Raw genomic sequence first — 27086 nt, 5'->3', positions numbered from 1 at the left:
AAGAGTTGGATGTTCAACCAACTGAGCCACCCAGGTGCCTCCAAAATTTGATTTCCTTGATGGCATAAACCCCAGCTAGTTCTCTCAGATCTTCCAGAAACACCAAATTCTCTTATAAATAGTACTTGACAAGCAATTAGGATACTTAAATTTTTGCCCTGTTTTTGCTACATACCAAATTATTTTTGTTGGCAAGTTGTTTCCTGCATTCATTAATGCATTCATTACAGATGGATCAGACATTGACAGTGTGGCAGAAAGAATGGTAAAGACTAGAGAATTAGACCACATTGACTCCGGTTCCTATCTTCAAAAAGCTTATAAGCTATAGACAAGTAAATAAAGTACTATTATAATCTGGGTAGGTAAGTATCATAGTGAACAAAATGTTTCAGGAGCAGAAGGGAAGGCCATTTTATTTTTTTAATTTTTTTATTTTTCAAGATATATTTATTTATTATTTGAGAGTAAGAGCATGCACATGGGATGGGGAAGGGCAGAGGGAGAGGAGAGAGAGAGAATCTCAAGCAGACTTCCCACTGAGTGCAGAGTCCAACAAGGTACTCAGTCTCACGACTGTGAGATCATGACCTGTGCTGAAATCAAGAGTTGGATGATCAACTGACTGAGCTACACAGGACATTTTATTGAAGGGGATGTTTTATTGCCTGACAAAATAGAGATATCTCCTGTTTTTGTTCTGATTCACACTTTGCTTTTTTTGATGTCATGGAGATAGAAATGTCCTGACATCAATAGACAGAAACCAATCAAAGGGATTTCTATTCCCTTTATTCCATTTTAAATGCAGATATTACCACATTCATTTGTGTCTCAAGGTTACCTTCTTTCATTTAGACAAGCATTTTGAGCTTGTGTCTTGGCCTCACTCATTCAGAGACCTGGGGGAAGGTTGATGATAGGGTGTGTGCAGCTTATGCTTGTGTATAAGACCCAACCAAGCTACTAATTATGGAGGGTAGAGGTAAGGGGACAATGATGTGCAGACCCAATTTGTTACCTTCCTTGAGGCAAAAATTTTGTGGCCATGGTGATTTACATTCCAATTTTATCGCACCTCAGCCACTGAGGAATAGGTTTGTCTTCTTACCTACTAGAGAAACATTAAAAAGTTAACAAGGGCTTATTCTCTTCCCTATCCCCAATGCCCTCACAACCCAATTCGGGACTTTAAAGAGGGAATTTGTAGACATTTTGTGTTTTCTTCCTGGTGTAGGACTTACTGGGTGCCAGGAACTGTTCTTGACACTTCAAAAATATCAAGATGTTTGGGTGGCTGGCTTAGTTGGTATAGCATGCAACTCTTAATCTCACAGTCATGGCTTTGAGCCCCATGTTGGGCATGAAGTTTACTTTAAAAAAAAGTTAATATGTTTAACCCTCAAGATAACCCTGTAAGATTGGTGCTGCTCTAAGCTTCATTTAACAAGTGGGGAAGCTGGGCACAAAGTCTAAGCAACTTGTTCAAGGTCACCCAGAAGTAGAGATGTGAACCCAGGCACTATTGTCAAGAGTCTTTCCTTTTCACTCCTGTGCTATAAACAACTTATGGATCTTGACATTTTCTACGGGAAAAAATTCTATAAGAAAAACGGTCAAGAATTATAGTTTCCTAATTCTATTTGCATCCTTTGAGAGAGGAAAAGAAAACACCATAGTAGTGCCAGGGCATCTCAGGCCCCCTCAAGTGGATTTTTTGTGCCTCGCTTTGTCTGTAAAATAACAATACAGCAATAATGCCTGCTTTTGCTTATATGAATATGGGTTGAAGAACTCTACCATGAATGCAGCAGTGTGAATAAGAACTAATAAGTGGTATAGATACTACTACTACTTAACTCCTCTGAGTGTTCCCCCTATACACTAGGCTCTAGGCACACTGGCTGCCATGGTGTGTGTGTGTGTGTGTGTGTGTGTGTGTGTGTGTGTGTGAGAGAGAGAGAGAGAGAGAGAAGGGGTGTGAGGGAAAGAAAGGAAGAGGTAAAGCAGAAAAACGTTTATTTTAAATAAACTGAGCATTTTTCCACTGCTCGAGGGCTTTTGCAGTCATCATTGCCTTTATCTGCAGTATTTACCTCCCAGATATCTTCATGGTTTGTTCCCTCACCTCTTTCAAGTCTTGGATAAAATCCCATCTTCGCATAAATGCGTCACTGGCAACCCTATTTAAATTTGCACTATCCTCCCCAGACTCCTGTGCCCTTTCTTTTTACTTCACAGCATCCGTCACCTTTCAACACACTATATAAATTGCTTCCAGTCTGCCTCCCCCAACCTAAGATGTGATCACTCTTAGGGCAGAGTGTTTAGTTACTTTTCTATCTACCCTCCGTGTGTTGAATATGGTCTGGCATATAGTGGGAACTCCATAAAAACTTGTTGAATGAATGAAAGATGTTAACCCAGTATCCCCGGTCAGTTACTTTCTGTTTAGTTGGTGTTTTGCTCAGACAAACATATTTTTGTTATAAAGGTAGATGCTCATGGTCGTCCATCTCCTCTCTCGAGGTCTGTGGGAAGGGTCCTGAGTTTCATTTGCTAGTAAAATGAGGAGGACAGGTGGATGACTTATTTAGGGGGCTCAACAACTTAATGGACATGCTTTTTACCTTGTCTTAGGAAAGCCAAGAAAATGTTTTTTTCTCCTCTTTTGATAAGCCTGTGAATTCAAGTCAATGGCATTTTCTGCTGCCATTTATCCCTTCACAGAAAGAGTTTTTGCTTTGTGTTTGCCCAAATCAGTGTGCATGCCACTTTGCCTTATGACAGAATGACATAGAAAAGGCAGAATGCCCAATAATTAGATGCAAATTTTATGCTTGTCGTTTTGAAAGGTTATGAATCCCCCTTTTATAAAGTTTTCTATAGAGGATACTTTAGGACAAAATATCCTTTCTGTACATCAATATGCTGGTAATTCTAAAAAAGAACAACTTTGTAATTTGAAAGAATTAGTAACAAGTACAGCATATAATGAATACATTTATCCCTTCTGCTCTCTTTTGAAAGAAAACAGGTTTTCACTTATTTTCTCCTGAACCAAAGTTTCAAGACATAAATATTGACAAAATAGATTTTTCTTCCTTCCTAAGGGATGACCCCATTATTCTCCTCCAGTATATTTCTAGGTAAAAGTGTACCGATTCTACTGTTATCCAAAAAAGTAAGCTAGAGGCAACTGATGGTTGTATAAAAAACATTCAACTGGTAATCAGAAAATCAGGATTCTGGTTAGAGCTCCATCACTGAGTATATGTAACTTTTCATAAACCATTTAACCTCTGAAAATCTTTGGTGCCTCACCTCAAAAATGAGATTGGATTAAAAATCTGAAGTTAAGAGGGGTCCTGAGTGGTTCAGTCAGTTAGCGTCTGACTCTGGATTTCAGCTCAGGTCATGACCTCAGAGTCATGAGATCGAAACCTGTGTTGGACTCCACGATCAGCGTGGAGTTTGCTTGAGGTTCTCTCTCTCCCCTTCGCCCCCATCCTGCTCACACTCCCTTTCTCTCTCTCTAAATAAATAGATTAAATCTTTTTAAAAATCTGAAGTTACATTTGGTGATACCATTCCTTTTTTTTTAAATATTTGTTTATTTGAGAGAAAGAGAGAGCACAAGCTGGAGGGGAAGAGAGAGGGAGAAAGAATCTTAAGCAGACTCTACCCTGAGCACAGAGTGCAGAACCTAGCATGGGGCTCAATCTCAAGACCCTGAGATCACTACCTGAGCCAAAACCAAGAGTCAGAGCCTTAATCAACCAAGCCACCCAGGCACCCTTTGATGATACCATTCTTACTCAACACATCAGAATCTCCTTTGTTACTTGTTAGTGGTAATGCATAGAGAGCAATTGCCGCTGCATACCATGGTGCCACTAAATACTTGGCTCTAACCTTAGCATATGTCAGCTATTTGCAACCTGTTATAAGTAAATTGTCTCTAATCTTCTCTTTCTCCATCATCAAGTAAAAAGGAATATGGGACCAGTCAGTAGGCTTGTTGGTGGGGTGAGATAAGGCTTGGCAAGTGTTTTTACTTTGCACACAGCCTGGCCTTCTTATGCTCATTAATTGGTAGTTTTTATTGCCATTATTCTATATGTCTCTAAATAGAAGACACAGCGGTTATCTTTAGAGAAAGGGAAAGAAGTTGATTTGTAGTCTCCTAAGCATCTTTTTTGCTTAGCACATCACTGTCTAAGTTGAATGATTTTGGTTGTTTGTTCATCTCTAACAGGACTTCTGGATTTGGTCAGAGAATGATATAGGACATAGTCTAGCTTGGGTTTCCTTACCAACTTTCAATTAAAATGCCAGTGTCCCACCAAAGAGCCTCATACCCTGAAGCCAACTGCCTGCCATGAACTGTGTCTCAATTTTATCTCCTCCCCAACTTCATCAGGGACATCATGACAGCCATGTATCCTAAGCAACATATGCAAAATAACTAAAGTACTTACACACCAGAAAGAGAAGCATACTAAATTCAAATTTAGTAGATCTTTCCTGTTAGAAATATGTTGTCAGAGTTTTGCTTGAACAGCTCCCAGATTATTCCTTTTCACGCTTCTTAGTGTGTGTGTGTGTGTGTATATATATATAGACGTATTCACTATGTGCCAAACTGAAAACCTGAAACATTTAACGAGTGACAAGGGGTATTTCAGCTACCAAAGAGAGAGTTGCAAAGGTTCATGAATATTACTTGGGGAGTTATAGTGCACATAACATGAAAGTGCCCCCTGTAGGTGTTCCACGTTCAGGCAATTTAATGTCAGGGAAGGCAATGGGGAACATAGGGTGTCATTGAGGAGATAAGAACACCAGCAATTCACCCCAGAAGGCCTTAAAACATATGGTCTCCAAGGAAGTGTGAAACTATGACTGAGTACAGAAGAGGCAACCTTGGTCATACTTCTGTTTGGTTGAAAATGAAGGTACTTTGGTTTCGGGAGGTTTAGAGTCATGGCCTGGGAAAGAGTTCATTGTTTTTCCCAGACACACAGAAACCTGGGCAAATCTGTATTATAATATTTTTAAGACATAATAAGCAAAACATCAGAAGCCAAAGCAGGTCTGTTAAAATCATTTACACCTCCTATTGCAAAGAAGAATTTATCCCCATTAATAGGTATAATGGGAAACACCATGCTCAGCAAGGCGTAAAAGAGAGGCATTTCTAGTATTTAAGAGCTAAACAAATGCTCTCTTTCCTTGGTTAAAACTTCTGGTAGCCTCCATGTGCTTGAAACAGGCTACTGTGGTCGCTGACATTCTCTCAATTTTTCTTTCTTAAATGGTGGCTCATGATTGTGGATCACCTGCATGTAAATAACCTGGGATGCACATTCAAATGCATATGTCTGTTCTCTGCTTCCAAATCTATCTATCTAATGAGAATTTGGGGGGAAGGGGCATTTAGTTCTGTGTTCGTTTTTAACTGGCTACCTAAGAGAGCCTTTTTGCACACGAAGAATACATAAAAGCACATTATGAGCATTACCACTGTTGTAGGTTAATTATCTCTTCAAAAGGCCACCATTAAAGTGTATGAATTTCAGCTAGAAGCTAAGAGTCTGGGGAATGGATTAGCATACGGTTATCTATATTTTTTTCCAACAGGAAATAGTGTCCTGTGATGGGGAAGGGCATGGGGAAGACATGTTTTATGGGGCTTGTCGTAAGTATCCAGAAATCAGACGAAGTGAAACATTTAAAAGGAGCACACTTTTAGGGAGCAGTTGATTATAGGAGTGAACAGGTTGAGATAGAAGCATAAAAATGAACAGTAGCTCCAGAGGGAAGACCTTTGCCTGCCATTTTGCTGAGGGCCTATTTGTGTGCATTTATACACACAAGTACATTTGGAGAATTGTCAAAAGGAAATTGAAAGAAGAGAAGGAAGACCACTGACGTGAATTAAGACATGGAATAAATGGATGTCTAGTTTCCATGAATATAGTTTCAGTTAGGAGTCACTTAGCTACAGCTGATATAATTCAACTCAAATTTGCCTAAGTAAAAGCAATCACTGGTTCACATGTCTGGGAATCTTAAGGATAAACCTTGCTTGGAACAGACCTGGTTCAAAAACTCAAATGATGTCATTGAAACTCAGCCTCCATTCTTTAGTTTCCTATTGGCTTCCTTCAGTGTGTTAGTTCATTCTCCTTTTTTAGATTCTCTATGTGGAGGCTTTTGGAAGCTCCAGCCTTTCTCCCTCCAAGCAGTCCCAGACTATAGAAGGGATCTTTTTTTTCTAGTAGTTTTATGAAAAGCCCTGAAATAGAATCTTATCTAAATGTGCATCATATGCTTGGGAATCAATTTTCCGGGAAAATGAAATATTAATTGGCCAGGCCTGAGCTACCTGCTTCTCCTGACTTAGAAAAATTTAGTATATTCAAACCACTTAGGTTAAAAAATTAGGGCACTTGGTTCACCAAAGAAAAAGTGGAATGCTCTTACCTTAAAGAGAAATGATGGATTCTGAGCAGGCAAAAACCATAGATATCTACTATATACTTATGTCACTAGGGAAATAATATTTAGTGAACTAGTGTCTCAGATATTTCATTCCAACTTCTTTAGCCAAAACTGATCAGTTACATCCATAGGTTTTTCTTATTCTTATTTATGAACATAGTAAGTAGCTATCATGAGTAAACAGTAATATATTTGAGTATGAATTAAAGAGTTAACTAGAGTGGAGCCTGTAAACTATTCTATGGATATCATAATAGTAAATACATGGTATAAAGCATTTGCTAAGACCCATAGAATTATGCAACACAAAGAGTGAACCTTTACGTAAACTATGGATGTTAGTAATAATGTATCAACTGGCTCATCAGTTATAACAAATGTACCCCAACTAATGCAAGATGTTAATAGTAGGAGAAATTGCTGTCAACATCAGGTCCCTTCCTTGCCTCCATGCAGACCTTCATTCTTGAGTTTGGCCAAGAAAGAATTCAGAGCCAAACTCTTAAGTAAGGAAGAATTTAATAGCAGTTAAAGAGAAAATACGCACTCAAGCAGCCCCAGAGGTGGCAAGTGCTCTGGGCTTAGGGGTTAGGGGTGTCTTTTCTTTTTATGCTTGCATGGTTTACATGGCAAAGCTAGGAAGGTCTGACTGAGGTTGCTTCCAATCAATCACCTAAGGAACTCCTACTGGCCCTGGGTGGTGGCTGGGGGAGGTGGGGATTGGCCTTATATGTTCCTTGTTGGAACTGTCATAGCAGCCTTCCCCTTGGGGGAGGGGGGAGCAAGCAGAGGGAGGAGTAAAATCTGCAATGTAAATGTATTATAATGAAGCTATAAGTTACTTTAGGGCAGCAATTATGGGGAAGGGTGCATGCATGCTCCTTGGGGACTCTTCCAGCTGGTTATATTCTTGGGGTGGTTGTAGGTTTCCCTGCTCATATCTAGCTATCTGTGTACTCCATCATTGTGAGCGGTAGAGAAGGGATATATGGGAACTTTATGTACTTTCTGTTCAGTTTTTCCCTAAACGTAAAATTGCTCTAAAAAATTAAGTTTATTAAGTAAAAAGATAAGGTTAGCTATACTTCTCTGATTATCATCTGGCAGTCCCTCTAGAAAAAACACCCGTTGAGGGCGGGATGGAGTCTACTTTGCACACTGTATGTTTTCTACTTACACTTGATAATGGCACATAGTATAGGCCCATACACTCTGATCAGAAACTATTTGGGTCAGAAATTTTTGAGAATTAAGAATTTTTCTGAGTTTAGAAATAAAACGTGGTCCGTAAAATATACCCACTGTTATATAACATCTCCAGCTGAGTCTGGGTCAGTACTCCATAATCAAACACATTTATAATTCTTTAGCAATAGTCACACTAAGGCTATATATAGCCTCACATCCCTTTAGGTCAGTTTTTGCCTCCAAATGAGTTACAGAATATTTGAATTTGTTGACATTTATATTTATTTTCATAACTGGAGCTTGACATCAGAATCCCCCATGTACTTATATTTAAAGGAGTAATAGATCCGTTGTTGCTGATACGTGTCAGGATTTAGAGTCAGGGTCAGAGTAGGATGTGCTGACCCATTTCCCTTTGTTCTTTGCCACTCCTGTAAAAGCTTCCTTCAGCATTGCAGATTTTTTTTTCCCCAACGGAGACCACTTTTATCTCCTCACACTTTCCACAACTCACCACCATTTCTAAGAGCTGGCATTACATACAATTAGGTCCTCATTATGTGTGACATAACATATGATGACAGCAGCACTATTCTGTTCAGCAGGAAACAAAGAGTAGGAGAAGAGTTCACTTCTCATTTGGACTTTCTTTCACTTTCTGCCTTCAAACATATACCGGCTGTCTGCAGACTTCTCTGTTCCTTCCTGTTTAAAATGCTCATGTAAGGGGTTAAAAGAAGGAAGGCGGAAGCAAGGACAGATGGAAGAAACATCTTGTCCTTTAAGCAGGCATGTCTGTCTCCTCTTGTGTTTGTTTTGCCTCTGCTCTATTCAACTGAACAAGCAAATAGAATGAAGCAGATCCTTATTCAATAAAAATGCTGTGTGTTGGCTAATGTTACACATAGGCACTTGTGTGGGGCCTTTGGACCTCCCTTGCTCTTTATGTTATAAAGACTAACAACACTAAATTGTATTTGTAATGATAGTTTGACAGCTGTCCAGTCACCATTTCTCACAATCAAAGATTCAATTTTAAAGGAATGCTCACAATCAAGAGAATCAGTTAAGGGTATTTCATTTGTTTCTGAATTACCTTAGGTGACTGTCCGTACATTTTGTGAGTAATTTTGATCCACGGAGATGCTGCCGACCTTAGTTTCTTAGCCAAAATGAATTTCCGTGATTGTGAGAAAGGCCGGAAGAGAAGACTCCCAGCCAGCAGGTTAGAGTGGACCCTGTGTGTGCCTTTTTGGAACACTCTGGTGGCAGAATGAATAATGTTTCTTCCCATTGGGTTTCCCCATTGATGCAAGTGGTGAGAGGGAGAAAGTAAAATGTGAACATGACTCTGGGAGCATACCCAATAAACCAGCTTAGCAGAAAAGCTACCCCTTCCTTGTCCCTGGTGAAGTGGCTTTGGTCTGCAATTCAATAAGGCAACATGTTCCCACTGATTACACACAAGAGCACTGAACGGTCAAGGGCTTCACAGGATGCAGAGTAAAAGGTACAGCATGACAGTGCCACTTTGGTTTGCATCAGGATGCTTCTGTGCATGCATTATGTAACAAACTATCTAGCTTCCAGATGTGACCCAGATGTAACTCCCATCTAAACCCACAAGCTCATGCTCTGAGCTCACACTCAAATCCTTGTGTTCCCCATTAGGTGTCCTCGAGTTTACTTCCCAAATTGAGATTGTTGCCATTGAAGTGTTTCTGCCCAAGACCAGGTGTTTAATCAAAAGCCTATTTGATGTTGTAGGAAGATTGACTATATATCACAGTTCTAGATTCTTGACTGTTATGGCAGTACTTCATACCTACCATTAGGATTAAGGGCCTAAACAGCCCTCAGGTGCAACACCTGGGAACTCCACAGCAATTACACGTAGAATTGAATCTGGTATTTTTAGTTTTCTAAGATGAAATCATAGTATTACATTTTTGTCCTTTCCCAGCAGAGTTGAGTCACTGAGTTTGCAAGAGATGAAAAATATTTCCAGCAGAAGAGAAGTGCATTGACCTAAGGGCTTTGCTGGAGACATGTGGCCTTTTACCCCATCCCACATGGTAGCTACAGAGTGATGTAGCACATAGAACAAAACTCTGCAGGGTTGTTTTTCTTTGGTACCCTTAATTGGTTTAGGGCTGAAAGTCATCTGTGCTCAATTCATAACTTAAGGTACTAGTTTTCAAACTGTAGAATGCACAATAATGAACAGCGGTGCTGAGTGCTGGTAATAAAAATCTAGTAGGTCTGGCAGGGGCTCAAAAATCTGTCTTTCATCAAGAACCACCAGGTAAGGTAATATTGATGCAGGAGGTTTCTAGACCACACTTGGAGGAATGAGTTTAGGCATAGCTTGATTTATTTTTATTTTTTTATTTTTTTTTTTGGCTAAGCTGCTTTCTATGAAATATTTATCTTGAGATCATACCTGCTGTCTGATACAGCTCAGCACTTTCATGTCTTTCCTTTCTTTACTGGCTCCCTTTTAGGATTGTTTACAGATGCCCTAATAAAAAAAGATCTACATTTAGCATTAGTGGACTTTTCCAAGCCCTACCTACCCAATAGCTTGCTTCTTTAAGCATGTTGTCTTTTGCTGACCTTGCACTTGAAATGGAGATTACGCTCTATACTTGCTCCACTGTACTTGATACATGGGCCTCTACCTTGTTTCCTTGAGTACACCATCACCTGAGATTCAGTCATAGCTTTCTCAGTCTCAGAAAAACTCAGGCCACCCCCATCCATTCCCATTTCTTTTCCCAGTCTGGCTTCTGCTAACCTAACTGAGCAGCATTTTGCTTGCTGAGGAGAGAAGTCTGGGGACGTGTCAAAATGGGCCAAGTTAAAAAAAAAAAAAAAAAAGTAAAATCATTGATTTCCTAAAGCTTCAGATAAAATAAGTGACACCTCACTGTGGAAAAGTGTTTTATTACTATATTTCTTAGAGGGTAATTTTATTTTTAGGTAAAAGTCATTTTTGTTTCCATTACAGATATAGTACATTTTTAGTTTGTGACCTGGGAAAATATATTCAGGATTAAATAATCCATTTAAATATAAAGTTCTATGATTCTATGCATCTCTTTCAGTACTTCAAACATTTTAAGAGTAGCCCTGACACTACATTTTGTTTCTGAAACATTTACAGGAGGAAGCAAGAAGAAATTGGCTGGCAAACATTGATTTTTTTTTCTCCCCCCCAAAAATAGATTTTAAAAAGAAAAGAATCAAATGGGTAAAGGAGTTTGAGAATCATTTGTTGAGAACAGTGTTTTCCAATAACTTTCAGTATTTGATGAACAAAGGGGGAGAAAGTTTAAGGATAGTCTCACCTTTAACCTAAATAAATTTCTGGTCATGAAATTTCTACTCTTTTCTGAAAACCCAAAGGTTTCCCAGTCTTTGTTGAAATGTGAAAGGGAGGCTTTCCTTAGTTTAGGTCTTCTCTCTTCTTTTTACAAATATGTGGTTTACTCAGAAACTAGTCCATGAGAATATCTGTGATATGGAACTTTAGGAAATGCAAGTAGTATCGTAGAAGTAGCCTAGTGACCAACTGGCAGACAGTTTCCAAGTAGAGGAGAACCCAGGAAATCATGATATACCAGTATTGGCATCTGCACTAAATCCCCCAGGCTGGGGCTGGGATCAATGATCTGGAATTTGAAAGACTGTATCTGGGCTATTGGCAACCTGGCTCCTCTCTCTTTCTCTTAACCATGATTTTCAAGAATTTCTAGGAGAATGAGGGGCGCCTGGGTGGCACAGCAGTTGAGCGTCTGCCTTCGGCTCAGGGCGTGATCCTGGCGTTATGGGATCAAGCCCCACATCAGGCTCCTCCGCTATGAGCCTGCTTCTTCCTCTCCCACTCCCCCTGCTTGTGTTCCCTCTCTCGCTGGCTGTCTCTATCTCTGTCGAATAAATAAATAAAATCTTTAAAAAAAAAAAAAAAAGAATTTCTAGGAGAATGAAAAATAATTGCCTGCTGCTCCCCTGAGAGATCCCTGATAATAATGTGAGTCCACTGCTGTAACTGCTCCAAGCCAAGTGAACCACTGGGGTGATTTTTCACCCTTTTGGGAATCCACAAGTTAAAACATCAATCCGAACATCCTGTCACTTAAATGAGGTTCATTCTTATAAACAAAGGGTAGTGGTTACAGCACGAATGTAATGTGTATCAAGTGAGGATAAGTTATCACAATAGGTCAGTGGATTACTGTGTCACCCTGGGGATGCCTTTGCTTTGTCACATCAGTGCCTCTTCTTTGTCACATAGAACCCTTGAGGGGTTCTCACAATTAGCAGCTGACATTCAACTGTGAGTGTTCTAAGGAAATGTTGGTTTAGTTTCACTATGAGTCCTGTACCTTGACAAATCCATCCATTTTTTTGTGTGGATTAGGTTTATCATCTTCTGTTCCTGTCTGCTTGCCTCTCAGCTGTTAGTCCAAACATGTACTAAAAAGTCCTTCTGTAAATGTTACTGAGCACAGATCTTTTGGTTTGACTTTGCCCGACAGACAAAGTTTAGGAGTGTGTCTAAAGCCAGTGCTGGTTGATGTTCTGCTCTTAGGAAATGGAGAGCTGGGAACAAAAGGATCTGTGTTAGTAGTTTTAAAATTTAGTGTGCAAAAGAATCACCCAGATTCAAGTAGATTAAAGGCAAATTCATGGACTCTGGATTTTTCTGGTGCAGCCAGTCTGGACTGGGATTTAGAAAAACAAGCTCTGTACTTGCTCTATCCTTCCATGACATGATTACGATGCAGGTGGTCCATGGTCTAACTCTGAAACATGTTGGCTTATTAAAACCTTGTCCTCTGTCATTTGCTGAGATGTTCCTTTACTTCTCTAGGCTGGAAATCATGGCTACCCCTCTGATTATAGAACAAGTTACTGTGACAAAGAAAAGGGTGAACTTTATCTTCTGGGCTTTACAAATGTCAAATGCAAAGTGTTTCATATGTACCTTCAAGACATTTGAAGTCAGTTTGTCACTACTACACAGAGATAGAGCAAACTTACTGATGCTTCCCTTCGTGTTTCATCTAAGAATGTCATTCTGAGGACTCTGTTTCATCCAGCTACCTCAAGGTTTGGGAGAAACAAAGCAACCCTTTAAATCTTTTTTGTCAAAAAATGTTAGTATAGTAACTCTAGGCTGAAGTTTTTAAAGTTAGATTATCTGTTTTCTACACCTGCATTGCTAACCTTTCTAAAATATCTCCCTCCATCTTTTTGAAACCAAACAGCTCATGTTTGAAAGGCTATGGATTTCCTTAGATGAAAACTGAAATAACCATTCCCTTTATGCTAATGTTAATTTACAGGCAGCAAGCTTGGTTAACCAAGAGAAAATAAAAACTTTGGATGAAATGTGTTATTTATAGTGAATGCAAAGCATCGTTATTATCAATTCTTGTTACAAAATACACAGAAAAAAATACCATTTTTGTTATTTAAATATGGCATGGATACATTGAGAAATAGTACAGATGTTAATCCACAGCCTCTCAGCTGCATCCTGGATAATCATTATTATGTTTTATTCTTATTTGGAATTACTAGTAATAGACCGTGTATTTCTGTATGAAATTCAAATCAGGGAACACCAATGAATTGAGATGATTGATATTATATATATATACACACATAATTTTGGAATTGGGACAACAATAGAAATACTTCTCTCTTAGAGAAAAATCCACCAAGTGTGCTATGTTAGTGATCCTGATGAGTAACATTTGTTACTTAAATAGATATGCCAAAAATTCACATAATTCTTCACATTTGAATTGAGCTAATCCTTGACCAGTGTTTAAATTGTTTTGAAACAATCTATGTAATTGTTGAAAATCAGAAATGTAAATATCTGGATTTTGAAGTATCTGGTTTCAAACCGTGAGTGTTAAAAAAAAAAAACTACATGTTTATGTACTTTCACTCTATGCTTTTGAGTTCTTTGGCAGATCCTGTTTTCTTTGTTTAAGTCTCATTAATGTGAGATTTTATACATGGAGTAAGGAGAGAGGGTGGTGGTGGCAATATAATTCATGTCATCTTTGAATGCAAATTTCACATATATGTGCATGTAAGTTCATTGAAAAATATTCAGGGATTCTTTCCCATTTTTAACTGGTATAGAACCACTGACTAGTCCAATCCTATTATTTTAGAGATAAGAAAACTGAGGGCTAGAGAGACTAGGTGATGGAGAGAGAGGTCATGTATTTAGTAGTTGACCCAAGGCATTGATTCTCAGTTCATGGTTTTTCTGAATTCACATCCTGCTTTTTCTTACCATGAGGTCATTGGCTATCCTGACTTCTCCATAATAAAATAGAATTCTGTTTTGTCATCTTGTCTCCTTACATTTTCTTCTATCCCACCCTCAACATATGAATTTTTTTTAAGCCTGGGTTATAAACCTTAAAAGAAATCATCTTACTTCTTTTCCTTCACCAAGATTCCCAAGCCAGCTTTATTCTTTTTCCTCAGTCCTGATACATCTGCATGAATTTACTCTGATCTTATCACCTATCAACAAAGGCTGGTTATAAAGGTTTTCCAGTATAGCAGTTGCAATCCACACTGTTCAAAATAATCACACCTAAGTGGGGAGTGGATTGCCAGCTACAGGGTGATATTCAGTCTTACTTTATATCATAGCCACTGGCCCTTCTATGTGGAAATTCATCAGGAAATGCCTAAGTCAGCTGATTAAATACATTAAAAAGTAAAAAAAAAAAAAAAAAAAAAACCCAAATAGAACAAATCCTTATTAATGATCTTCTATGTATAAGCTGCTGTACTTGGTATTGGTACATCAGAACGTACCAAAATGTGTACAATACATCATGCTCTCAAGGAGCTTACAGTCCAAAGTGGAAAAAGCAAGGTACAAATACACTTATAGAAAAAAAGAAAGTGGCTACAGGGATATATAATTGAAGAACCATGTGGTTAAACAAAGAAGATAAAGGTCCAGAAAAGCTTTCTAGGATAAAAAAAAAAAAAAAAAAAAAAAGAACTTGAACTAGATTTTGAAGAATGAAAATCACTTTCATGGGTATAGGTGGTGAGATGCATTTTGACTAATACTTATTATGTATGTGTACTCTAGAAACATGTACTCTATAGTGCTACTTAAAGTTTGGTTTGTGGATTATTCCAGTCTTTAAACTTCATTGCTGTTTTGTGATAAAGTAAGTTTCATATATCTAGTCGCTGTTAATTGAGAGAAAGCATCTAGACTCATACGTCATTGTATACTCAAGTATCGTTGAACCAGCTATAGACTAGTTTGGGTGTTACTGAATTTGTGTGCTGAATCACATATGGTTCCAGCTGTATGATATTTACACAAACAGCCCCGTATATGGATCCATCATAGGTTGGGGGAAAAAACAAACTGGTCATTTACCAGATAATTTGAGAAGCACGACTCTAGGTTGTTTTTTACTCACATGGGCAATTTAAGAAACTTTTGTACAGGGGCGCCTGGGTGGCGCAGTCCTTAAGCGTCTGCCTTCGGCTCAGGGCGTGATCCCGGCGTTCGGGGATCGAGCCCCACATCAGGCTCCTCTGCTAGGAGCCTGCTTCTTCCTCTCCCACTCCCCCTGCTTGTGTTCGCTCTCTTGCTGGCTGTCTCTGTCAAATAAATAAATAAAATCTTTAAAAAAAAAAAAAAGAAACTTTTATACATATTTTAGCAGTACAGAGCTGTTTTTCATTATTGATGTATTTATGAAATCATCATTGCTTGCTTCCAATTATATTATCCCATTACAGAGCAGAGAAATTTTTAACTTTGTGACATTAGACAGTCTCCCAGGATGACAGCAGCACAAAAGAGCTGTAAAAGGCACAAAATGTAAACAAAGTAAAAGGGTGAGCAAAAGGCAGATGGAATGAAAAATAAGAGGAGAGGAAAGGGAATGCCAAGCATTCTGGAAGTTGTTAGTAAAAATAAGTTGTCAGTATGAAATAGGAGAGTCTGTGTCTCCACTTCGTTATAATCTATGAAGGATTACTCTTCAGTAGGAAATTTCATCTAAAGGCTGAAACTAAATCTGTTGTGTATTACTATTTTTTTTTTTTTTTGTCATTTTACCACTCTTATTTTCATTTTGTAGTTGTTTCCTGTTGTTGTTCCTATTTGGAAGATGTTCTTCATTTTTGGACATTTTCTCCTCTCATTTCAGATGACTACACACTGCATGGCCCTGTTTTTATTCAAGAACCAAATCATGTAATGTTCCCTTTGAATTCTGAGGAGAAAAAGGTGAAGCTCAACTGTGAAGTTAAAGGGAATCCAAAACCGCATATCAGGTTCGTTAATTTAAATCACGTGTTTCCGTGCATATCATTTCCATTAAAATCAACAAGTACTTAAGGATTACTAATTACATAAAGATCTTTTAGATAGGCATCATAGGCTACCCTGAGACACTAAGGGATCATTGTGTTCATGAAATGTTTAGTACCCAGCTTCTGTTTCTGGCTATACTGGGAATTAAATATCCTATTTGACCCCCTCACTGAAAGCCTAAATATTTCTTAACATATTTTTTAAAACACTTTTAACACATGCATCAACAAACTGGTATCAAAGTAAGAAGTACTCAGAAGTCAAAAAATAAGTGGGTTTGGAACCCAGAGAAGAAAACTGACCCCTAAAAGCAGTTTTCACCTGGATGAACTATGTGAACTAGAGCTTTGGATCTAGCCTAGGGTCAACCAAGAGCAGAGTCTCACATGAGAATACCTCCTAGAATAGACCTGGGACCAAAGGCTATGTACTTACAGTGCCTGTAACAAGAAATAAGCTTGCCTCCCCAAAGAACTGTAAAGCTAAAGTAATTGCCTATTTCAATCTTTGGTACTAAGTGGTTTTAATAGAAAATGAGACACAGCTGAAAAGAGAATTAGTAAATTGCAAGGTATATCTGAAGGAATCATCCAAAGGCATCAGAAATGGATAAAGAGAAGTAAAGGGAGAGAGAGAGACAGAGAGAGAGAGAGAAAGGAAAAGCCAAAAAAAAAAGAGATTAATAGAAAATGTTTATATATGTTTAATCAAGGTTCCGTAAGGAAAGGCAAGGGAGAACACTCAACATTTTATCTTTGGGTCATGAGTTCCAGCCCCATGTTGGGTCTATATACAGAGTACCTAAAAATAAAATCTTAAAAAAAAAATAAAATTCCAACCTATATATTTAGGTAGCCAAATGAGTTTCAAGGAGTACAAATAAAAATAAAGCCTCATCTAAATTATTGTAGTGAAACAGCAGAACACCCAAGTTGAAGATACAATCATAAAGATAGTCAGGCTTATAAAACAGATAACCCTCAAATAGATGGCAGACCAGCAACTGACTTCTCAATAGTTATAAAAAATCAGAATGGAAGAAAGAATCTTTGATATGCTGAGAGAGATTAACTGTTAAATTTCTATATAGCAGAAATATTTTTTAAAAGGAGAACAGGGGCGCCTGGGTGGCACAGCGGTTAAGCATCTGCCTTTAGCTCAGGGCGTGATCCTGGCGTTATGGGATCGAGCCCCACATCAGGCTCCTCCGCTAAGAGCCTGCTTCTTCCTCTCCCACTCCCCCTGCTTGTGTTCCCTCTCTCGCTGGCTGTCTCTATCTCTGTTGAATAAATAAATAAAATCTTTAAAAAAAAAAAAAGGAGAACAAAATAAATGTGTTCTCAGGCATTCAGAAACTAAAGTTTGACTCCAGCAAGTGCACCTGGGTGGCTCAGTCAGTTAAGTGTCTGCTTTTGGCTTTGGTTGTGATCCCAGGGTCCTGGGATCGAGTCCCACATCGGGCTCTTGCCAGGATCCTGAGATCAAGCCCGTGTGGGGCTCCCTTCTCAGCGGGGAGCCTGCTTCTCCTTCCCCCTGCTCCTTCTCTCTCTCACTCTCTTTCAGATGAATAAATAAAGTCTTAAAAAAAAAAAATAAAGTTTCACTTCAGCAGACATACTCACTAAAGAAAATTCTTTATATCTTTTAGATATATCTTTCAATTATAATTGAAACAAAATAAAGATGATACCAGGTAGAATATCTGAGATAGAAGAAAAAATGATAGTAACGCAAGTGGCAAAGGCTAATATTTCCACATTAAAATCATTTGCAGTTACACTAAACAATAAAAATAATAATTTCTCCACTGTCTTGTGGAGATAAAAAATTAAAAGTCATGACAATAATAGAAATAAATTTAAGAAAGATATACTGCACAATGGATTTATACACATGGTTAAAAAAAGTGAAATCAACTTTGACCCCTACCTGACCACATACACAAAGACCAATTTCAGGTGATTATAAGACCTACAGGGGACATATACGCTTTTAAAAGAAGATAGCATACATATCTATGACTTTGGAGGGAAGGAAATATTTCTCAAATATGACAGAAAAAGCACAAGTCATAAAAGAAAATATTTAACTTCATTAATGGTAAGAACTTCTGTTCAACAGAAATACTGAGATGAGTAAAATTTCAAGCTTCCAACTGGGAGAGGATATTTTTAATACATGTCATTGGCAAAGAAATAATATCCAAAAATATTTTTAAATCCCCCACAAATCAAAAAGTAAAAAAACTGGGGCGCCTCGGTGGCACAGCAGTTAAGCGTCTGCCTTCAGCTCAGAGCGTGATCCCGGCGTTATGGGATCGAGCCCCACATCAGGCTCCTCCGCTGGGAGCCTGCTTCTTCCTCTCCCACTCCCCCTGCTTGTGTTCCCTCTCTCACTGGCTGTCTCTATCTCTGTCGAATAAATAAATAAAAATTAAAAAAAAAAAGTAAAAAAACTTTTTTTAGTAGCCTAGTAGAAACATTACAAAAGACTTGATTAGGTACTTCTAAGAAAAGGAATATCACATATCCATTAAATAGAGCAGAAATACACAAATTAAAACTAAAAGGACACATTCTTGCAAGCCTACCAGATTAGCAGAAATTTAGAAAACTAAATTCAACATAATATAAATAAATATAACCTGGTATGTTCATACAAGGTAACCCCACGCAGTAGTGAAAATGATGAATTACAGCTGCAGCATGATGGATCACAGGAACATAATTTTCAGCAAACAAAGCAAGTCACAAAAGAATAGTATAATTCCATATTTATAAAGTTCAAAAGCAGGTAAGATGGAGCAGTTGTTTAAGGAGACCAACATACTTGATAAAAATCATAAAATCAGGGGAAAGAACAAGGCAAAATTAGAGATTATAATTAACCGTTGAGACGGGAGTCATTAGAATCAAAATGGAAATGGAGACTTTAAAAGTAATATTTATTTTCTTAGACTCAGATATTTATTGTCTTGTGATTCTTTATAATGTTGGGGAGGATGAAATTTTCTTCTATCCGAGATTCTTCTAGCTGGACTAAGAATTAAATTTTCACGAAGCAGATTAATAGAAGAAAATTTAAATTTGTGTGTATGAGGAATCTACACAGACATGAAATTCCAGACAGGCAAAAAAGAGGTATATATGTCATTCTGAACTAAGGAGAAGGGCAGGGTAGGGGTCTTGGGACTTCAAAGGAAAGAGTGAAATTCACAGAAAGATAAAAAAGTAAATGTTTGGTGAATAAATGTTTGTTGGGCCACACAGCGACGTGACTTCATATATCTTATAAATATGATTTTGCCTCTATTCACATTTCATGAGAAAACTTTAAGGTAATAATCAACATATAAAAGTCTGTAAAAAACAAAATAATAGAGAACATATGTCATAGTTTAGGGGAGGAAGTGGTTGGATCAGTAAGGAGCCACAGAAGTGGGATATGAACTGAGATATTTAGTTTGCAAATTGGCAGAAGGCAAAGGGCATCTTATACAAGTTAAAGGATGATATGTAGTAGAAATTATTTTAGAATATAATTTATGTGCCCATTCATTCATTCATTCATTCATCCTTCAACTGTATCATCATTATTACACCACCCAGTGTTTTTCAAACTGAATTCTAGGTGCATAGAACTGACTCAGTAATTTCCTGGGGGGAGTAATTGTAGAGCTTCTACCCAAGCGTCCACCATAGCAGCTCTCCTTTGAATTAGGGTATGGATTAGAATTCTGAAAAATATATGGTCCGGGAAAGGTATTTAAACCACTATTTTAAGCTACTGTATTAAATCACTGTATTACCGGACACCACCCTAGGTTTTCAGTATGCAAAGATTAATAAACTGCATGTTCAAGTAGTGTGCTTTTTGGAGCACTGCCTGGAAGTGGTGAAGGTAGCTGCAGCGCTTTGCTGCAAGTATTGTGCTGTCAGTGCTGTAAAGGATGTCCAAGTTCTAGGGCATCCTAGATGGAAGTCTACTTCAGGATGCAAGGGAAAGAACAGGGAAAGTTTCATAGAAAAGGAGATATTTAACTGAATACAGAGAGCAAATGACGTTTTGCTATATGGATATTTTGCCAACAGAAGTGCATTACTGAAAGAAAGAAAAAAAAAACCTCTCTAATGGATATATAATTTATCATGCAAACCAGGATAGTTCTGAGAGTAAAAGGCCACAGTTAATAATTATTCTAGGACAGCAGGTGTAAAACCAGCACTGTCCTGGGCAAACCAGAATGTGCATTTATTCTCCCTAGAATATGTTGAATTCAAGGTTAAATCAGATACTATAAGATATGTTATATAGTAAAAAATAAATGCAAGAGGCAAAGGTTTCTACATACATAAATGATGAGTTAAATGGGCCTATTTTTTAGTACAGAGCCAAGTGTAAGTTCAGATGTTAGCCATAAATGAAAACAAATTTTGCAGCAGAATTTGGCAAGTTGCTGCTTCCTTTTTCCCCCAAACTGTGACCTTTAATTAACATTGCTTTTGTAACATTGTGTTTCAAGATCCAGGAGCCTGCTTTGTTATTTAAAACAAGCAGTGGAACAGAAACCTATTATGTTTTTAAAGATCGCCAGGAAAAGCTGAGAAGAAAACTTTTAATCAAATGCACCAACAATTGTTGCCGTCTACTGTGTTTTCCTTTATACCTTTGGCAGTTTTTCTGTAACATAATAGCCAGTTGCTACCTGGGAGCTAAAAACTCCCTCTTGTTGAAGGAAAGAGCAAGGGACAAAATGGAGAAATCAGGTATTTTCAAACATCTGTCTGGCTACACTTTTTCAGTGCTCAGGCTGACTTTGAGCGGGACAAACAAGTAGGAAAAATTCAAGGTGAACTCTCCATGGGGATTTTCAGCCTTAGGTTTTTCCTCAAACCAGAACTGACCTCTCTTCTTTGTGTTTATTCCCTCAACTGAGCCTTCTCTTTTCATTGTTTCCTGCCCCTCAACTTTGAAAGGATTGACCCAGACCCAGAAAAATTTAAGAAGTGTTGACTTTTGCCAACTTTCCTTGTATTCAAGTTTCTTAAGGACTTGTGACATTACTTACTGCCCTCAGCTTCCCTTTCCAGACAGGAGGGACGTTCAGGTACTTGGCTGAAGTGCCTTTGCTGTGAGGTTTGTGTTCAACTTAGTTTATAAACAACAAATTCCAAGTCACAAAGGTCTTGCCCCTTCTTCCATGCCAAACTTGAGACTGTGAACGAAGAAAGAGGGTTTTATTACAACAAATTCCATAGCTAGCTTCCCAGCAAAGTCTGGAAAATTGTACCTCCCAGAACTTCATAGTAAGTGTTTACTTGGACACAACATGACTCTCTGGGAAGAGTTGAGTTATGGTTCCCCCAAGTGATTCAGAAATCAGCTTATGAGGGGCGCCTGGGTGGCTCAATCATTAAGCGGCTGCCTTCGGCTCAGGTCATGATCCCAAGGTCCTGGAATCGAGCCCCATGTCGGGATCCCTGCTCGGTGGGAAGCCTGCTTCGCTCTCTCCCTCTCCCTCTCCCCTGCTTGTGTTCCCTCTCTCTCTGTCAAATAAATAAAATCTTGAAAGAAAGAAAGAAAGAAAGAAAGAAAGAAAGAAAGAAAGAAAGAAAGAAAGAAGAGGAAGAAAGAAAGAAATCAGCTTATGAGACTCACTAATTTGTCCTGACCCTAGGAAAAATCTCTTTTTGTTCCACATGGGCGTTGTCTCTATTACTAGTACTTAAAAGATTATTCAAACATTGAAAATAAACTGTGATTTTTCAAGAGTGTTCCAGTATGGACTAAGATAAGGAATTTAGTGCAATCCACATTCAGTGGGAATGAACATTGACTGCATTGCAATAAAACTGGGTATAGTGTTTTGTAATCTAGTCTCAACTGCATTTCACAGCAAGCACTTTATTTTCTAAATAATCCCTTTTCCTTTGCTGTTTGTATGTAAAAGCAGGCAATAAAGTAGATTAAAGGACTTTCTGCAGAGCATTTAGGTTGGGATGACTAGTGTAGACAAACCTACAGAGGTGTTCTCATTATCCCCACTACCACTTTTCTAAAAAGGCTCACATGGTCCATTTCTAAATTCCACATTCTGCTTGCAGCTCATATTATATTGCAATTTCCTCTTTGAGTTCTTAGATTTGTCATATTAAATTGCTCGACTATCATTTGAAGTGAGAGTTATAGCCAAGACGTGATCAGCTGACTCAAAAAAAAAAAAAAATGTCTAGGGCAGGCATTCATTTCTCGATTCATGTGCATGTAGACCTGGTAAAATATAACCCAGCTTTCTCTTTTTATTGCTTATTGCTTTCATGTCTGTGTCAGAACACAGAGAGAATTACTGTCAAGCTTAAAAACAATGTTTGTTTCTAATACCCATCTTCTTATAAACAAACACATAAAGAGCTATGTCCCATTTTGCGACTTTGACCTACCTTTACTGCCCCCTCATGTTTCAAAATTTTTACGTATCAAAGACATAGATGTAAACAAACATACAGCACCATGCTCAAAGCTAAAATATACAGCAGAAAAGTAAACTATTCAGTCAAGTTCCACAGGCCATTATTGAGCACAAGGAAAGTGTCAAGGTCTAGATTGCTTAAGGGACAGTACAAAAGTGATCTAGGCAAATTATCTACAGTGAAGGCAGAATTCCTGCGTAATAGAGCAGAGAGAATCCTGTAGGAGATTGTGGAAGACTTTGATTAATTTTGACTAGGACTATTGAAGAAGACTTCATTAGAAGGGGTATGATTTAAAATTGACCTTGAAGTGTGAGAGAGATCTTGACAGAAAGGAAAGGATCATCCTTAAACTTCTGCTTTTGTGGATACCAAATACCCAAAATCTTGAAACAAACTGGATTGCATTTTTTCATTTAAATACTTTTACACCGTACATACTAGCCATACTACTCCAGAATATTATGAGAGGATACACAATGAGCATGCATGTACACATATACATTTTAAATGACTTTCATTTGTTTTTTACTGATTGAAGAAGATGAAAATGCAAGTCTCTCATTCTTTAGTCCTGTTATTGTTTCTTATCAGTTTCCTTTGTTCTTTAGTGTTTCCTTATTTTTTAGTCTCCCAAAGTGAATACCACTGTGAGACTGTTGGTATTTCAGAAGTTTCAACTATGATGTTTGCGTAGAATTTGGGAGGGAAGGGGAGGAAAAAAAAGGATACATAGCCATTGAATTTTATTAGCTCCAAAGTTCCTAAGTATTCAAAGGAAGGTAATTTGGTTAAAATAAGCTCTTTGGGGGATGTTATTGGCTGCAAAAGAAAAGAAAAAGAAGTAGATCTTGTTAGTAAAGCTTTGTTGTTTAAATATGCGAGTCCCAGTAAAATTTATTTATAGGGCCAAACACTAGAGTCAGATACAATAGATGATTCACGTTAACAAACAGAAGCACAACAAAACTCTCTTTGCCTCTGTTACCTAATGACCTGATCTGCAGTTTACTGGGATGGTTGATTGATGTTTGAGTGCCATTGGCTAAGAAGATCTTCAAAGTGATCCATGGTTAGGACTAGTTTGGTCCCTAAGACAGCTCTAGATCAATAGAGTTCCTCTGCTTTGCATCAGCCATTTCAGTCACATTAAGAACCAAATCAAAGCAACTCTGCTGCAATTTCATCAAATACTCAGCAGTCTACCTGAAAGTGGTGTATTCTGTCATCTGTATAGACCCATTTAAAGAATAACTACAAACTAGGAGGAAAAAAAAAATTAACTACAAACTAGAAAAAGGACTTTTGCTGAGAAGCTCTGTTTAAAGAAAGTTGTACAAGATGCTATGGAGATTTAAAGGGGAAAAAAAAGTGAAGTGTGTGTAGTATCAGATTAGCCACAAAAGGAGGTGTTAAAATTTTAATATCATTGTTTACTGTAAAAGACATGCTCTTTCCATAGCACTTAAGTTGTCACCATTGCTGGGTAGAGCATTTCTACTTCTTTTTTTTAACCATGGTTTAAAAAGTCACCGATGATATTTCCGGCTATTTATAGTTTTTATGTATATTAGTGATTCAGAAATATTGATTAATATCACAAGGCTTTATCTCCTGGCATTTCTATACTATAGGTGGAAATTAAATGGAACAGATGTTGACATTGGTGTGGATTTCCGCTACAGTGTTGTTGAAGGCAGCTTGTTGATCAATAACCCCAATAAAACCCAAGATGCTGGAACGTACCAGTGCATAGCAACAAACTCATTTGGAACAGTTGTTAGCAGAGAAGCAAAGCTTCAGTTTGCCTGTAAGTAGCAATTACCTCATGCTGCAAATGTTACTTTGAGTTTTTGTACCATTAAGCCTTTAAAACAGTTTCTTTTTAAAAACCAAATAGATTTTAATTTGTTATATGATCTTTACCTTTTTTTCTCATATTTGGGAAATATCTTGTTTATAAGATAAATTGTAAATCTAAGTGGAAAGGTGTATTCTGCTTTTATAAGGCTGAAGACAGTTTGATTATATGATAGCTTGTTATGGGACTCACTACACATATATAAATTCACATGCACTCAAATTTATACCCAAATAAATTTACATACACAAGAAATTACACACATAGACACACACACACCTTATAGAGTGTGTATAAGCAAGCAATTGAACTGCCAGTAACAGTCAATTTGAGAAGCATTTAACCATAAAGCTCAGAGTTGCAAAAAACGTTGGTAGTCTATTAATCCTATAATCCTCCAGTTTTTTTCTTATTTTATAGATTAGGAAAATTTTTAAAACCACTACAATAACAACAAAAAGTAGAGACAAAGTGTTAACATCTACATTATACCTTTCGTATTTCCAGTTTAGAACATTTAAAAAAATAAATTCCCATCTCTTAAGACCATCATCTAATAAAAGTTCATGAGCAAATCAAAGAAAGTAGAATTTCGAAATAGCAAGTTGAAAATAAAATCCACAGGCAAGAGCAGTGAGTACACATTTGAGTATAGATGCCTTTGAGAGTTGATGTTCAGCTACATCTTTAAGGGTTTATGTATTTGCATATGATTATATATTTCCTTGTGTAAAATCCCAGCTCATACAGCAGTGCATTAATGTCAAAGGTTTCATAATTACAAAGTCTGTTGGCAGTAACACTGTAGAATATTCTCATTAACAAAATCCTCTCTGGGAACTCAACATCAAATGTATCTAATATCCAGTGCTTAATCTATTATTGCCATCAGGTGGCATTTTTACTAGTTGAGAAATGAAGTTTCTGAGTATTAGGTATATATATAGGATTCCAAGTTATTTTGTTTGTGAATATTTCCTTTTTTGTGTGAATCTTCCAAATATTCTTAGGTGTGCAGAATAATAGAAGGATAATATTTCCAATTGAGTGCTAATGATCCAAACTGTTTCTCTTGGTCTAAGGCAAGTCTGATACCTATACTTATTTTTTTAGGAATGACAAGTGAATTTTGTTAGATTCCTTTTGAAAAATAATCGTAGAATCTTTGATTCTCAGAGTAGGGAGATCTCTGCAGTCGGTGAGACTACTTTGATTTTTGGATTTCATAGTATAGGAAAATTTTTAAGATAGCAATAGTAACAACAAAAAAATAAAAGTTGACATAGCATTACCAACCTTGTCTCTCTAATTTATGACATTTAAAAAGCAAATTACCAACTCTTAAAACTATCCTTTTGTCCAGGCATTTCTACTAACAAAACTATACAAAAGACAGAATATCGTATTTGAGGGTGGTTACTTAATTACATTATTTTAGCCTAGGGAAAAGCTCTACCACTCATTTTGTGGCTGAGTTGGCCTGAGGACCAGTGTTTGGAGTCCACCTTGCTTGTCCCACTTCATGGGTAATATAGGCATCCTGCCACCTTAAGAATCCGTGGCTGATAGTTGTTCAGCCTCAAAAGTTATAAAAACAGAGAGCTCACCTATTCATCACAAAGCATCCTGATCCATGGTAGACTGCTCTACTTTTTCAAAAGTACAAAAACAAACCCAACAGCTCTTTCTTAAAATGGAGCTAAATATCTAAATTTCCATCACTCTAACTCCCAATGCTTACTGTAGGATTCTGGTTAGGCTTCAGATATGTGAAAACATGATCATGTCCCTTGTTTCATAATTGTTGTCTTCTCTGAGTACTTAATCTATAACCATCTTCTTCATGACACACCCATTTATGTAAATGTATCTATTAAAATTGTGACCATATTGGAATGTATCCAATTCTATGTAAGTGCCTTGACCTTTGCAGAGGACAGTGGGAACAGCAGTAGCCCACAATGTGAACTTCTTTTACAGTGAATGCAGCTGACATTGATATTCATCTTTTTTTAAAGTCTCAGTCCCATATCATAACCTTATTTTGAACATACAGTCCTGTAAAATCTGAGGATTGATTTTTTATGAATGTCTATTAATCTCAAGCTACCCAACCATGTTATTTTATTAACCTTAATTCAGAATATTATATTTACCCCTATTAAATTCACCTTCTGAGTGGTGACCCTTGTTCCCTCACGGTTGAAATCGTTTTAAATCTTTTTTTTTTTAATCTGACATATTGATTGTCCTCCTACTTTAATGTCAGCAGAAATTTGATAAGCATGTGTACATTCAAATAATTGATACAACATGTTGGCCAGGACAGGGCAGCATGCCAATACAGAACTTCCACTGAGACGAGATGAGATTGAACTTTTAAATCAATATTCTTTGCATATTCTTGTTCAATTAGCTACAAATTTTCCGAAAAATACTGTAATCGAACCCCAGATTCTCCTATGTATTCTTAAAGTAGTGAGAATCTTTGCCAAATGCCTTGGTAAAATCAAGGTGTATTTTTTTTCAACACCCCTCCTACCTGGTCTGTATGCATCTTCTCTACATCTCCTTTAACCATTTATCATAGAGCAGGCAGATTAATCTTTTAAACATGTAAATGAGATCATTCCACTTTGCTGTTTTATGCGTTCTACTGCACTTAGAA

The 27086-nt window shown here is 37.5% G+C and overlaps 1 protein-coding gene across 7 annotated transcripts in view; it reads left to right on the top strand.

The window, feature by feature from the left end:
- Positions 1 to 27086, top strand: part of CNTN4 (contactin 4) — an 877388-nt gene that overhangs the window by 567073 nt on the left and 283229 nt on the right. For all 7 annotated transcript variants that reach the window (XM_087866847.1, XM_087866849.1, XM_087866848.1 and 4 more), the window contains 2 exons: positions 15921 to 16047; positions 24192 to 24367. In XM_087866847.1, the coding sequence (XP_087722973.1) occupies positions 15921 to 16047; positions 24192 to 24367 (303 nt within the window). The remainder of the gene's footprint in view (positions 1 to 15920; positions 16048 to 24191; positions 24368 to 27086) is intronic.

Source organism: Ursus americanus, chromosome 14 (genome assembly GCF_024610735.1).
Source record: "Ursus americanus isolate L20-20 chromosome 14, mUrsAme1.1.p, whole genome shotgun sequence".
Classification (NCBI taxonomy): domain Eukaryota; kingdom Metazoa; phylum Chordata; class Mammalia; order Carnivora; family Ursidae; genus Ursus; species Ursus americanus.
The sequence above is the reverse complement of the archived record's forward strand: the minus strand, read 5'-3'. Positions and strand labels throughout refer to the sequence as shown.